Here is a 15,699-nt window from a genome sequence, read left to right on the forward strand (position 1 = left end):
ACTTTTAATCCAGGTTACAATAATCCACACTTTTAATCCAGGTTACACTCTTCCCTCAAGGACACATTTTACAAAGTAGCTACATATTGTGCAGGTATAAAGACACATTTGTATATATTTTTGTGTACATTTATTTTTTTAAGCTTTTGACAAACTTTTATTTTTTTATTATTCAATCTTTTACTAACAGAATAGTAAAATAGCAACCTGTTTTTTGTGTGAATTGCTATGTCAGTCAAATGTTCAATTTTGGAATAAAGGGGTGGAAATTAAAACGTTGTTGGTTTTTTTTTTGCCGATTCATCGATTAATCGAAAAAATAATCGCCCGATGAATCGATTATTGAAATAATCGTTAGTTGCAGCCCTAATTAGCATTAGCGTCCGGAGTAATGTAAACGACAGTGATGAAAGTCACCGTGAACTCGCGGGGTAGATAATGGGGCCGACATTTCACTGTTATTTGCTCCAAAGCCTTCGAGCATGAGCTATTTACAACAGTACAGTTCGTGCACCAACTTTTACTCACGTAAATGCACACTCCGCCTCCCCGTGATTTCCCCGTTGGCTCGCTGCAGCGGTCCGCTCGAAAAAAAAGTCTGTCATCCAGCTGGAAAACTGTATCCGGCGTTTCGCTTGTAATCCACGTTTCCGTGAGGCAAAGCACCACACACTTCTTCATCTCTTCTGAGGCGCCCGCTCTCAGACTAAGTAAATCCACCTTGTTGTCCAACGAGCGGATGTTTGACAGAAAGAGAGACGGCATTGGGAGTTTACCGGCGTTAGCTCGTAGCCTCACCATAACCCCCGCCCGGCATCCTCTCCTCTTAAGCCGGGAGCAGCGCTTCCTCCTGCCCGCTGGAACGCCTCTGCTGCAGCTTCCAGGTAGATGACTTTAAGATCTGCATTCTGCCGAGCGTAGCTTTGAGTTTGTTGCTGATTTCTGCTATATTTCGTGGCAAATCCGATCCTATCCTAGAAACAAGCTTTCTCAAGATTAAAGACACCACTTCTTTGTTTTATTTTTATAACTTTTTATTTTTTACTTCTTTAAATAAAACAATGTGATTATCAATGTCCAAATCTGGGACAAGAACAGACCCCCCCCAAAAAAGCACGGTTATGAACTAGATACTTGTTACCTTAGCGTTATCACATTATTTATTTATTTGCCTATCAGGCCATATTCTTTTTTTTTTTTTTTCAACTTTTATTTTTGATTTTCTTTTTTTAAACACACACACACACAAAAAACCATAAATACCAAAAAAAAAAACAATAATTAAAGCTGCAAGCAGCATTAAAGGCCTTCGCAGCAAAGCACTGCTCCGGCCATTCTGCGACCGCGGGAGCTCCAGTGACTCTGCCTGGTAGCCATCGCAAACGATCTCGCTCTTGTCCCGCGGCCGTTCATCGGGGTGCGCATTCACCGAACCTTCGATATCACCTGCGACCGCTGGCGCTCCAGCAATGCTTCCCAATCGTGGTTGCGAACGCTCTCATGCCATTCTTGCACGTGTCCACCAGGGTGCACATATGCCTAAACTTTGCATTCGCCTTCCGCCAATATCTGTATGAGAGGGGGCGCACTTGAGTCATATGTTAAACCACAATATCAATGTGTTTAGACTTGCTCACTGATTATTCACAAAAAAATGGTTCAGATCGTATGATGTCTCACTGAGATATAACTGTTGGAATAACGTAGGGGGCGCACTTGAGTCAAATGTTAAAGAACAATATCAATGTGTCTAGAAGTGCTCACTGATCATGCACAATACATCTGGTACATATTGGATGATAATTCATTGAGATATAACTGATTAAATAATGTGGGGCGCACTTGAATCATATGTTAAACCACAATATCAGTGTGTCTAGACTTGCTCACTGATTATTCACAAAAAATCTGGTACAGATGGGATGATGTATCACTGAGATGTAACAGTTTGAATAATGTAGGGGCGCACTTGAGACAAATGTTAACCAACAATACCAATGTGTGCATAAGTGCTCACTAATGATGCACCAAAAATCTGGTCCAGATCGTATGATGTATTACTGAGATATAACTGCTATATGACTGATATAACAGGATTTTAAAAAATTAGAGTACTTTGAAGACATCATCCCACTCTACTCAGTTTTTGCAGGAAAAAAAAGAAAGAAATTAGAATCACAACAAATCAATCAAAATATGGTACTTTCAAAATGATATGTCAATCTTCAATACTTGGTGGGGAATCCCTTTGCCTTAATCACTGCTTCGATGCGACGTGGCATTGAGGCAATCAGCCTGTGGCATTGCCTGGGAGTTATGGAAGCCCAGATTTACTTGATGCTTGCTGTCAGCTCTTCTTTATTGTTGGTACTGGTGCCCCCCATTTTCCTCTTGAGAATACCCCATAGATTCTCAATGGGGTTTAGGTCTGGCGAGTTGGCTGGCCAGTCAAGCACTGTGGCATGGGTAGGGCTGGGTACCTTTCTAAAAAAATCAGTATTGGTACCGGTGTCGGTACCTTAACTTCGGTGTCAGTTCCTGGACGGTTATTTTTTCGGTACCAATTTTGTAATTAATATTAATTCCAACAAGAATAAAATTACGTTACACATTACAGTACATATTATGAATTTTATTTTTTAACTTTGGTATTTTTATTCCAAGCAGTTTTCTTACATAAAAATAAACAAATAATTTCCAGTTCAAAAGACCAGTTTCAAACCAGTGACACATCAGTGTTTAATGCTCACTGCTACACACTGAGGACCTTTTCACTTAACAATTTTTTTTTTCAGAAACAACATGTCTTCTTTCTCTGGACACAAACAAGCCGCTCCTGGCTGATTGTGTCTCCAGCAGTAGAAAATGTTCACTCTGAGGCTGTAGATGATGATTGTTGCACACACAGAGACCTGGTTGCCAGTTTGACAGCACGGACATATTGTCCCTCACATCCTACCAGCAGGTCACTGGATTCAATGAGGTTAGGGTTGATGGCAGACTACTGCACCTCTGTGTCTCTGCCTGAATCTTCTCTGTGGTTCTTTGGGGTTTAGGGCTCTGATCATCTCCCTAATTGACATGATAACAAAACATCAACAATAACATGGTTGTGTTATTATTGCTCAAAAAACATTATCTAGGCTGAGAGATAAAACTTAACTGGTCAACAGTATCCTTTACAGCTTAACTTACCTCCACCATGGAGCCTCCAGTGTAGAAAAAGGCAGCAAACTTTTAACAACAAAGTTTGTGACTGTCCTGACTCCAGTGGACCCCACCTCACTTTTCTTTTGTCTGTCCGTCCTCCTCACATCAGGGTCAGAGGCTCCTGTGAGGAGAACATTAACAAACAGTAAACATTAGGTGAACTGTTTAACCAGCTGATCTAATGGATGAGCACATTTTTACAAGCTAAGCTTCATCTGTTACTGTCAATCTTTAGTTAGCTTCTGAGTTTAGCTAGCTACGTAGATAAAATAAAGCTACACACTAATATCTTAAAGTTAGCATTACATGGATTCTAGTTAAACTCACTGCGATGTACGTATTAAGCTGCAGTAACGTTAACAAACGTAAACTTACCAGCTGAAATCCCAGACACAGCTCCGTCCTCGGAGTTCTTTGTTGAAGAGGAGTCCAGTCGTGGAATGTTGACTCTGGCCGTTTAACACTCACAGGCAGACTTTAATGCTGAGAGAGGAGGAGGGGGGGAGGCTGCTGTCCTTCTCTCTCCTCGCAGAAAAACACAGAGCAACTTTCTGCTCATAAATTGAAGCCGTTCGACAACACATGCACTGCACACGTGAACCCTGTCTGTGGGCGTAACCAGCACCATAGACATACAAGCCGTACGGCTGCTCTATACAGCTCTGGTTGTAAACACGTAGTCTGTTTGCTATATGTCTGGCGTTTTACCTGCCGGTGGCTGAAACCACGTGAAGCGTTACAGCCAATACCGAAACTTGACACCGAAAAAAAAGTGACATTTCAATCCATACGTTGGTCGGTGCTATAAAAGAACCTCAGTTCGGTATACAGCCCTTTGCTTTACACCACTGCATCCAACGCTTTGCATTGCACTTGGTGATGTATGGCTTGGATGCAGCTGCTCGACCATGGAAACCAATTCCATGAAACTCTCTGCGCACTGTTCTTGAGCTATACTGAAGGCCACATGAAGTTTGGAGGTCTGTAGTGATTGACTCTGCAGAAAGTTTGGGGGGGGGGGGGGCTCTTAGCCCTCAGAGTCAGATGAGCTCGATCCAGCACTGGCTTGTGGTCCAGGCCCAGTAGCTTCTGCAGCAATGCAGCCATGAACTCCGTCGTTTGGGTGCCTTCATATCCCTCGGGGATACCAATCACTCGCACATTATTCAGTCTAGAACGCCCTTCCAGGTCCTCACATTTCTTTGACAGATAATCCACCATGCCCATGAGCGAGGAGACTTTAGCTTCCAAGCTAGTTAGCTTGTCGCTTTGGTCATTAGCTGTGCGTTCAAGTGCCACAATAGCCTGGCCATGCTCTGCGACATTAACTTCTAGCGAGGTGTGGGCAGTCATAACCTCTCTCTTCACTGCTTTAGATATCATTTCGTCCATCTTACTCAGAATGTCCGAGCACATTCCTTCCAAAAATGCCTCCATACATTACAACAGACTGTCATTAGCATCGGAGTCAACGTTAGCTTCAGGCTCCAGCGACTGGCACGGTTTACTGCGTCCTACCTTGGTGGTGTCAGATTTTTCTTCTATTAAATCCATTTAATTTTTTTAAATTCATTTATTCATTCATTCATTTAAAAGAAACAAAATGTTTCCTGAAAGCAGAAAAGAAACCCAAACAGGACTCCAGTCAGCCATCAGGTGAAAAGGAGGAACCCAGACCAGTGGTCATTCCATATGTTGAGGGAGTATCAGAGAAACTGAGACGTTTATTTTCTAAACACAACGACCCAGTGGCTTTGAAACCCTAAAAAACATTACGGCAAAGACTGGTTCATCCCGAAGATCCAGTCCTCTGGCACAAACGGAGTAATATTGTGTATGTTGTTCAGTGTCAGGAGGGTGGTCAGTCTTACATCGGGGAAACTAAACAGACACTGGCCAAAAGGATGGCCCAGCACAGAAGATCAACATCATCAGGCCAGGACTCTGCGGTCTACACTCATCTCCAGGCCAGCGGTCACTCTTTCAGGGATGATGATGTTCACATCTTTGATCCTTCCACATACTTGAACGATGGTTTGAGAGTGGAGTAAAGGAGGCCATCTTTGTGAAACGAAACCATCCATCATTGAACAGGGGTAAAGGCCTCCATGTTCAACTGTTTCCCTCTTACAATGCTGTTATTGCTAGTATCACTCAGCCCCCTGTGAATAACAAGCAGCCATCAGAGTGCTAATGATTGTTAGGCTGTTGGTCCTTCTTGATCATGTGAACAGCTGGTTTGAATGTCAACAACAAACTGGCTGATTCACTATGAGAGGTGCTATTATAATATTGAGCTGAATACAGCACCTCGGACTGAAGAAGTCTTTTGGATGAGAGACAAAACGTTTCTACAATTTGTTTTGTTTGTGTTTTTTGAACGTCCAGAGGACCTGACAACTTCTTTAGATTATCCAGATTTTTTACCCAGAAGAAATATTACCCAGAAGTCTTAATGAGATCATGTGACCGGAAGTGAAATAGTACAGATAAAATGTGGTAAATATTCATTACATCACTGATAGTACCACTGATTTTTATTGATAAACAGTATTGGTATCAAATACTGTTTTTAAATCTACCTTTACTTTCTAAATGATCTTATCTTAAATAAATATGACGGGATTTCTTTTCAGCTCTAATGAGCAGGGGACGGAGTAAGGGGGAACAGTCCCCCCCCACCACTCATTTGCATGCCTGAGAGGAGCTTAAATGAGATACTGATATTTAAACGCATTTATCGTAGACAGATAGATTTTTTAAAACTTTGCTTTAAATATGTTCCAGTCTTGACTGACTGCTTTGACTGCTTTAAAATAAATTCTTGACTTAGCTGAGCTGGGGGGTGAGTTGGAACAGCCCCTCCGTTTCGTTGTCTCCGCTCCGTTTAATGTTCGGATGTGAGCTTAAAATTAGATCTCAGTATTTAAACACACATGTACCATACACAGAAAGATGTCACACAGATTTAAAACTTTTATTAAAATATGTACAGATTTGACTACTTGGACCACTTCCGTTCAGCTGAGCTCACGTCTTGCCCAAGGGGAGAGGGGACAGCTTTAACATGGCAAACAAATAAATAAAAAAGCACCAATGGTCGACCAGAGTCACTCATCGCTCTGTTCTTCGTCCTCCTGTGCACTGAAACTATGAAAGTCCTCTTCTTCACCGTCAGAATTGAAGAGCCTCAAAAAAACTTCATCACATACTACAGTAACAGATCTGAAGAACTTGAAGAATTTAGTGCTTTTTTTTACCTTTGCTTACTGTAAACTGGAAGCCTCATTAATGCATGTGTATCTTGGAGGATGGGTCAATGACAGTATCTCATTGGTCATTCAGGTTAGACTTCTGGTCACATGATGACAGAGTAGATGGAGTTATGGTAGTGAATTGTGAAACCATGACCTAGAATCGTAGCACATCTGATTACCTGCAGGCATTCTCCCTGTGTTGCAAATGCCTGCTCTCTGAGGGGTGTGGTACTGGGAGCCACGAGCACCCAGCTTTGTCAAAGGAAAATCAGTGTCGATGGCAGGAAGTCTTTTAAAATAAAATAATGAATATAAATTTTGAAAAATATGAAAAAATACATAAATAAGGGGTACAAAGTGTGAGACAAAAGTAGCAGCTGTTAATCATGTTAATTTCCCACTGCTTGATTTGTATGGAGTGATGCATAAATAAACATGTAGGTAATATTAAAAAAAATGCAAAAGCAAGCAATTTTAGGCATGTAAATAAAATTTTCACTCCTTCCTTCTAGGCTGCAGAGTCTGGCATTGTGAAGATTAAGACCATAGCAGCCAGGAATACAGGCATACTGGCAGGTGAGTGACATGGTGCGATCGGCTTTGCTCACACGAATAATAATGAACCAATGTACATGTTGCTACAATTTAACCTGATTATGGTTATATTACATACTGCAAGCCAAATAATGATGTCTAGATTCAGTTTGAGCTTGGGTATACTCAATGACCAGGTTTGTTCAGCAGATGATGTAACGATGAGAACATTGCAAGATAACAGCATTGTGGCTGCACAATAGACACAGGACACAGGAGTGGATTTTCACTCCTGTCCTGTCCTGGTCCCACAGAAAAAATCCTGTCCTGTCCCACTCCTGGTAACATGACTCCCACTCCTGTCCTGCTCCTGTTTTTCATTTATTTTTTAGGAAATACATTGAATTTGATTTGATCTTCTACTCATTCCTGTTTAAATTACTTTGTGTTGTGCAGTTTTATTTCAAAAGATATGGCAACAGGAACAGTTCATCGGTGGTGAAATAGAGACATTTATTGTTTTAATCCAAACAAAAACCTTCACTAAATGTCATAAAACAAATAATCCCTGGCCTGTAGTCCATATAATGTTTCCACGGAGGATCAGCTGCTGAGTCTGTTTCTGGCTCTTTTGAAGGTCAGTTACAGTAAAAACTAAAAATCAAAACCAGTCCACGGGTCACACCATGTCTACCTTAGATGAAAGAACCCAAACATAACAAGTTGCATTTTACTAATTTATTGAGCAATTGTTTCCTTTAAACAGTGACATTACTGTCATGTTTTAAATTGTTTAAACAAACTAACAAACAAAAAAAGAAAAATAATGGACCAAGCAGAGAACTCAACAAATAAAAATGTTTAAAGGCATTATTATACATTGGACGACGTCCTCAAGAAGTTCAGTGTATGTGGTCGAGGTAACGAGCTCGTTTGGGTGAAGCATGATGTCGTGCATCTTCCCAGACTTCAGAGCATCATTTACAGTCTGGACCATTGCAGGTCTGGTGTTCCACCTCATCTCTCCACAGCTGGACCAGTCCAGAGCATTGTGGAACCTAAAAGTGAAAGAAGACGTGCACGAGTCAAAATAGTGTTACAGTGACTACAAGTTACAATTTGTTGGCCTTTCTTTTGGAAAAAAATATTTTATCAAAAATAAGAGATTTACAATTGAAACTAAGTCAAAAATTGTGACCTTTGCAATTATAAATTACAGTAGCTCAATTTTTCTTTATTTCACTTATCATATTTTATAATTATTTAATCAGCCTCACCAGGCAGAGATTACAAGATTTTATGTATCTTACCTGCTCTTTTGAAGTGTGTGACAAGGGTCTTCAAGCTGTTTAACAGTTTGCTTCCAGAGCTAACAGCTTCCTGTGTTAGGTAGAAAAATTAAATTAAAGACAAACAAAAAGCTTAGTGCTACTTCTTGTGCCATGCTTCAGTGTTTCGCCCCTGGTGTGAAAAATTGAACTGAGAAAAATCAACTCTTGGCCTAAAATTTAACACAACAACATACACATCATATCTTAAATCTAAAACTAAAACAGTTATTAATATATAGTAACCAGTCTTTCATATAAAAATTGGGATATTATTTACCGGAGAATGCTTTCACTAACGAGTTTGTTGTTGTACTGACATGGTTATAGCCGACAGTAACTATTTACAAAATAAAGTGATGGTAAAGTGATGGTTATTCACGTGTTCCTCCATTCCAGTATCCAGCAGGACGTCACAATATAAAAATAGGAATATTTTTACCGAAGAATGCGTGCACTTTAACCAGGTAGAGTTCGGTTGTTTTTTTTACATTACAAACAGAGACAGATAATGAAGATTTTAACCTAAAAACCCACATAACAAAGCAGAGCATAATTTTTAAATTAAAAGGGACAAGGTGGAGAAAAATGCGCTGTTTGAGTTTATTTACTGACGATAAACAAAGTCCGACTCCTCACAGCTGAGACTAAACGTTTAAAGCAGCACAGCACCAACACAACTCTCATGAAGTTCAGGGTTATTTGACACTTTCCTGCCCGTTCTGTGAGTTTAATAGACAGACAGTTACTTCTTGCCATGTGTTGCAAACTATTTCAGCCATTCGGTTTCTTTGGAGACATAACTGTTCCTCCTACCCTCTTGGAAAAAAGCGATGGCGTTTTGAGTTCTGGGAAATGTAGTTCTTTTGACTTGTGTTAAAGTGAAGGCTTACTGAAAGAAAACTACAAAATAGCTGCGCCGTTTTTTTGTTTTTTTGTTTTTTTGTTTCATTTTTGGTTATTGGTCGGTTCCCACTCCTGTCTGCTCCTGTTAGCTTTCAGTCTGGTCACGTCCCAGTCACGTGAGTTATAATGAGGTTGACTCCGGTTCCGCTGGAATCCGGCCGGAATCCGGCCGGAATCCGGCCGGAATCACGTGACCCGCAGTACTCCCAAAAAAATGTCATCCTCTACTGCGCAATGAGACATTGTTTATTCTGTGCAGTCAGTCAGTGTCAAGTTGTGCAAGAATGACCTTGGAGTCAGATTTTAACTTTGCTTCTCTGAACCTTTTCATCACCTGTATGTGATTTAATGAGAAAAATGTCTGCTCAATCTGCTTACTGCATGGCACGTGGTTGCTCGTGTATCCGTTTTGTTTGTTAAAATCTTCCGATTTCTCTGAATTCACCAGAACACATTTTCAAATGTATTTATTTGCAAGTCAAGCTTTATGTATCGTTTCCTGAGTCGACACATAGATGACATCTTCCGAGATCCACTGATGACCGTCCACATTCAGCTGTCCATCTATAACTGTATCCTGAAAAGCTATGATAAGGTCACTGTTAACTAGTTTATCTGTATCAACAACTGCCCCAGCAGGTCAGGGAGTCTTTGGTACAATCTAATGGTAAAATGTGATGTGATTACTGTTCAGTCTTTTTTTTAACAAAGCAAATATATTAAATAATTGTTGTCTTTTTTTTTCTTGCAGCACTGAAGGAGAACAGCTCAGAAGTTGTTCAACCCTTTCTGATGGGTTGTGGCACCAAAGAGCCAAAGATCACCCAGCTATGTTTAGCTGCCATTCAGAGACTCATGTCCCATGAGGTGGTGTCTGAGGTGAGGACCATGAGCTCTACTACTGTTTGAATTGCTGGTATAGATGTTTAGGACGCCCAAAGTTTTCTTCAGTGTTGAAATTATTACAGACAAAAATGGACAAACCACCAAAAGTGGAACATTCAGTGACATTTGACATGTTCAAACTGTTTTTTTTTTTCCTGGCTTGTATAACCTTAAGCTTAAGTTATTATGTTGAAGTTATTTCATTTAACATTTAAATACTGAAAATTGTTGTTTACCTTTCAAGTGGATTTATCAATCAAAATGGAACAAGTTGACTCATATTTTATGCTCATGCCTGGTGTTCATGTGCGAGAACTTTTGATTTGCCTGCTTTAGGGTTAAACTGGAATTTATTGTGGCTGAGGCACGGTGGGTCTGTGGTTTGAGGGTTCTAGTGGGTGTGCCGTGTTTAAGCAATATTCAAAGACCTATTTGTAAGATTTCTATTTGTAAACGCACTCTTTGTTATAAAACATTACTATTGGTAAATAGTTCAATGCACAAAAAGACACTGAGAAAGTCGAGTTTAAAGTTTCATCAATTGGAATTACTACAAATCTTCTAAGCCTTAACATTTTTTTATCAGCACTTCCTCACCATCTTAAAAGTCCTGCAAAAAGACAAAAAATGACAAAAGATACAAAATTCTCTTATTATTGAAACTTTGAAATAAAAAATATGAAGGAATGTGGATCTGTACCTGTTCTCAGCAACTAGCTTAATTTCAGACTTGATAAAAGATAATTGTCAGATCTTGAATTTTTTTTTTTTTTTTTTTTTTAAGCTTGGGTAAAGATGAATATCCATCCATCCATTATCTTCCACTTATTTCAAATTCGGGTCTCGGGGGCAGCAGCTTGAACAGGGAGGTCCAGACATATCTTTTCACAGCCACCTCTTCCAGCTCTTCTGGAAGGACTCCAAGGCGTTCCCAGGCCATCTGAGAAACGTAGACATAGTCTATCAGTTGGCCTGGGTCTTCCCCAGGTTCTTCTCCCAGTCGGACATGCCCGAAGCACCTCCCTTGGGAGGCACCCAGGAAGCATCCTTATCAAATGCCTGAACCACGTCAACTGGCTCCTCTGGATGTGGAGGAGCAGCAGTTCTACTCCGAGTCTCTCCTGGTAACTGAACTTCTCACCTTATCTCTGAGGGAGAGTCCAGCTACCCTGCAGAGGAACCTCATTTCATCCGCCTGTATCTGCAGTCTCATTCTTTTGGTCACTACCCAGAGTTCATGATCATAGGTGAGGATAGGAACGTAGAGTAAACGTAGGTTAACAGCGAGCTTTGCATTACAGCTTACTTATTGTACAGATGAATATTATATTAATATATATAAACTAGAGATGCACCAATCCACATTTTTTTAACTTCCGATCCCGATACCTAAATCTGGATATCGGCCGATATCGATCCAGTTCCGATATCATGATCATTATTGATTTTTTATGAGGCTGTAATAATCTCCTCAAGTACAAACCGGATTCCAAAAAAGTTGGGACACTAAACAAATTGTGAATAAAAACTGAATGCAATGATGTGGAGGTGCCAACATCTAATATTTTATTCTGAATAGAACTCAAATCACAGATCAAAAGTTTAAACTGAGAGAATTTATCATTTTTAGGGAAAAATCTGTTGTTTCCAAATTTCTTGGCGTCAACAAATCCCAAAAAAGTTGGGACAAGTCCATTTTTACCACTGTGTGGCATCCCCCCTTCTTCTTACAACACTCAACGACCAGTTTCTCAAGTTTAGAAATAGGAATGCTCTCCCATTCATGTCTAATACAGGCCTCTAACTGTTCAATCGTCTTGGGCCTTCTTTGTCGCACCTTCCTCTTTATGATGCGCCAAATGTTCTCTATAGGTGAAAGATCTGGACTGCAGGCTGGACATTTCAGTACCCAGATCCTTCTCCTACGTAGCCATGATGTTGTGATTGCTGCAGAATGTGGTCTGGCATTATCGTGTTGAAAAATGCAGGGTCTTCCCTGAAAGAGATGACGTCTAGATGGGAGCATATGTTGTTCTAGAACCTGAACATAGTTCTCTGCATTAATGGTGCCTTTCCAGACATGCAAGCTGCCCATGCCACAAGCGCTAATGCAACCCCATACCATCAGTGATGCAGGCTTCTGAACGGAGCGTTGATAACAACTTGGGTTATCCTTGTCCTCTCTGGTCCGGATGACATGGCATCCCAGTGTTCCATAAAGAACTTCAAATCGTGACTCATCTGATCACAGAACAGTCTTCCATTTTGCCACACTCCATTTTAAATGACCCCTGGCCCAGTGCAAACGTCTGAGCTTGTTGAGCTTGCTTAGAAATGGCTTCCTCTTTGCACTGTAGAGTTTCAGCTGGCAACGGCGGATGGCACGTGGATTGTGTTCACTGACAATGCTTTCTGGAAGTATTCCTGAGCCCATTCTGTTATTTCCTTGACAGAGGCATTTGTGTTTGAGGTGCAGTGACGTTTAAGGGCCCGGAGATCACGAGCATCCAGTAGTTTTACGGCCTTGACCCTTACGCACAGCGATTGTTCCAGATTCTCTGAATCTTTTGACGATGTTATGCACGGTTGATGATGATAACTTAAAAGTCTTTGCTATTTTATGCTGGGTAACACCATTCTGGTATTGCTGCACTATCTTTCTGCGCAACAGTGGTGGAATTGGTGATCCTCTTACCATCTTGGCTTCTGAGAGACACTGACACTCTGAGAAGCTCTTTTTATACCCAATCATGTTGTCAATTGACCCAATTAGTGTTAATTGGTCTTCCAGCTGTTCGTTATATGCTCAATTTCTTTTTTCCAGCCACTTGTTGCTACTTGTCCGAACTTTTTTGGGATTTGTTGACACTGTGAAATTTTGAATCAACATATTTTTCCTTTAAAATGTTACATTTACTCAGATTAAACTTTTGATCTGTCATCTGTGTCATATTATGAATAAAATATTGACATTTGCCATCTCCACATCATTGCATTCAGTTTTTATTCACAATTTGTTTAGTGTCCCAACTTTTTTGGAATCCGGTTTGTACAATTTGTACAAATATATGCATGCATGTCCAAAAAGGCAACTTGAGGTAAGTTTTATTAATGTTGGATAAGTTTTAAAGTTACAATAGATCTTTTTCACGACAACCGGAAGTAGCGTCTCCTGGTGCTGGATCACTTCCTGTTATTGCGAGTCTTTGGAAGTGCCGGCCTTTTCTTTTGCGGATGTGGAGGAAATCACAACGGTGAATTCATAAACCAGTAAACTTGAGTAAGGATAAAAGTTCTTCCATGAAGAATATATCCACAGCTATCAAGGTAAGAAATATCCTACAATGTTCCAGGTGAACACAGAGCTTAACAAGAGCCTGGTTGTTTGCAAGAAGTGTAAAATAAGATTATGGTACAGTATTTTGGAAATATGACAAAATTTGCGGAAGATGAAAGCGAATCAGCCGACCAGCGAACTCTGCAACAAACTTCCTTTCTCGCAAAGGCTGTGAAGAGTTCCCTCTCCATCTCCTGCTGTATCACAAAGGATTTACGATCAGACTTCTCAGTGGAAGGTGAGGAGTTCAGGTTTATTTTTAATACGATGGATCCAACGTACGTTATTCCTTCACATAGCATTTTTTTGTTTGTTTTTTTGCAATAAAGCAGCACCGCAACTTGACCATGAAACAACGAATGGGAGAAGCTCTGATGCAGCTGCAGCTCAAAGGTAACTGTTTTTTCTCATAATATACTAAAACTTGTAGACAAGTTGTACAAGAAACTTAATGTAATTTGTCTTTTTAACAGGCTGAAGAGGACAGAAGAGACACATCGCCTGGAGCCAGTTCTAAATGATACAATTTTTTTTTTTTTAAATTATTACAGTTCAGAAGATTTTTTTGTGCAGGTTTGCACAGGTTTTGAAATTTTGTTAAAGATTTACAAAATATGAATCAATATGGTTAAAAAACTGTGAAGTCTGTATTTTATTTTGAGTTAAAGGTTAATATACTATGGTAAGCTGAAGTCTGTTTACTGTTGTATTTATATATTTTGAATTTTTTTCATTCAACCTTTATTTAGACAGGTTAATCCCACTGAGCCTCGAGGACTCATTTACAAGAGAGATCTGATTTCAACAAATGGTAAATGGACTGTACTTATATAGCGCCTTTCTATCTTATTTCAAGATACTCAAAGATCTTTACACTACAATCTGTGCCTCATTTACCCATTCATACAGCTCTATACTAGATCTCTTCAAAGCTAATTGAACAAATCATTTTAATGAGACTAATCAGAGCTTTATCACATTCATACACTGGGACACACATCAGAGGCTATGAGGGGTTCAATAGCTATGTTTACATGCGCAAAATTCTTTGACAGGATTGAAATATGTTTTGTTTGAATAATTCAAATGTATTGTTTACATGGGCACAATCTGTTCATGATGAGCGTTTACATGCAGCGGGCTTTGTTCTGAACAGCAGTACTGACATGCGCAGAGAGGTAAACTCTCCTTAAAAAAACCACCAAAGAAGTAGTTCTACTTCCGGGTGAATGTAAACAAACTTGAGCACCCAAAATGGACCCGCGACGGGTTTTAATGATGTTGGAGACGTTATTGCACTCCCTGACTGAGCTACAGGTGATAGAAATCATTTTGAGCTCTTTAAAAGTTTCTAGTAGAAATGTTGTCGCTCACCGACCAGTTTTACTTCCCTGACATGCTAATATTATTAGCGTTAGCCAGGCGGAAATGGCAAAGTCGCACATGCGCAGTCAGGTCAGTTTTTCACCATCAGATAAAAACGAACAGATCAAGCGTTTACATGCGCACCGATCGGGTTTCGGATCGGCGTAAACCACCCATTTCGTTCTGATCACAAATTATATCGGATCGCGCCGAATGCACAAAAAATAACCCGAACGGAGTGTTTACATGACACACTTTTATTCTGACCGGCCATTTGATTCGGTTACTTATGTCCATGTAAACATACCCAGTGTCTTGCCCAGGGACACTTCGACATGTGACTGCTGGTGGATTCGAACCCCCAACTCTTGCATTGGAGGACGACTGCTCTAACCACTCAGCCACAGCCGCCCCACAACAAAGAATGATGACAACAATGGACAACAGTGACAACAACAGACAGCCACAAAAAGGCATACAGATTTTTTTAAATAAATAAGATGGCAATGAAAGTAACAATAAAACAGGAATTATTTGTCTGTGATGGACTTGAGACCTGTCCATGTGTCCCCCGCCTCTCACATAGTGATGGCTGGATATGCATACCAGTGATACTCGTGACTCGAAAAGGAAGACGTGGATAAAGGTAATGAATGATGGATGGATGGATGAATTATTTGTTCCTTGATTTTTATTTCATTTTAGAAAAAGACAGACAACTAAGTTAACCTAATGTTGGTAATTTAAGTTACAGAATTTTATGCACTCTGTAGTGTGCTAAAATGGCTAGGTTAGCTTGGTTAGCTTCAGCTACACTACAATTTTATTTAAATAACGGGTTCTCTCTTTTTCGAGCTTTACAGATATGTGACAGAGG

At 40.1% G+C, this 15,699-nt stretch overlaps 1 protein-coding gene across 1 annotated transcript in view; it reads left to right on the top strand.

Annotated features, from left to right (window-relative positions):
- Positions 1-15,699, top strand: part of LOC119416416 (protein MON2 homolog) — a gene marked incomplete at its 3' end in the record, with an annotated part of 38,536 nt that overhangs the window by 5,030 nt on the left and 17,807 nt on the right. The window contains 2 exon segments of the mRNA XM_037683656.1: positions 6,980-7,043; positions 9,987-10,114. Of these exon segments, the coding sequence (XP_037539584.1) occupies positions 6,980-7,043; positions 9,987-10,114 (192 nt within the window).

This window comes from Nematolebias whitei, chromosome 10 (assembly GCF_014905685.2).
Source record: "Nematolebias whitei isolate Nwh7 chromosome 10, NemWhi1, whole genome shotgun sequence".
NCBI lineage: Eukaryota > Metazoa > Chordata > Actinopteri > Cyprinodontiformes > Rivulidae > Nematolebias > Nematolebias whitei.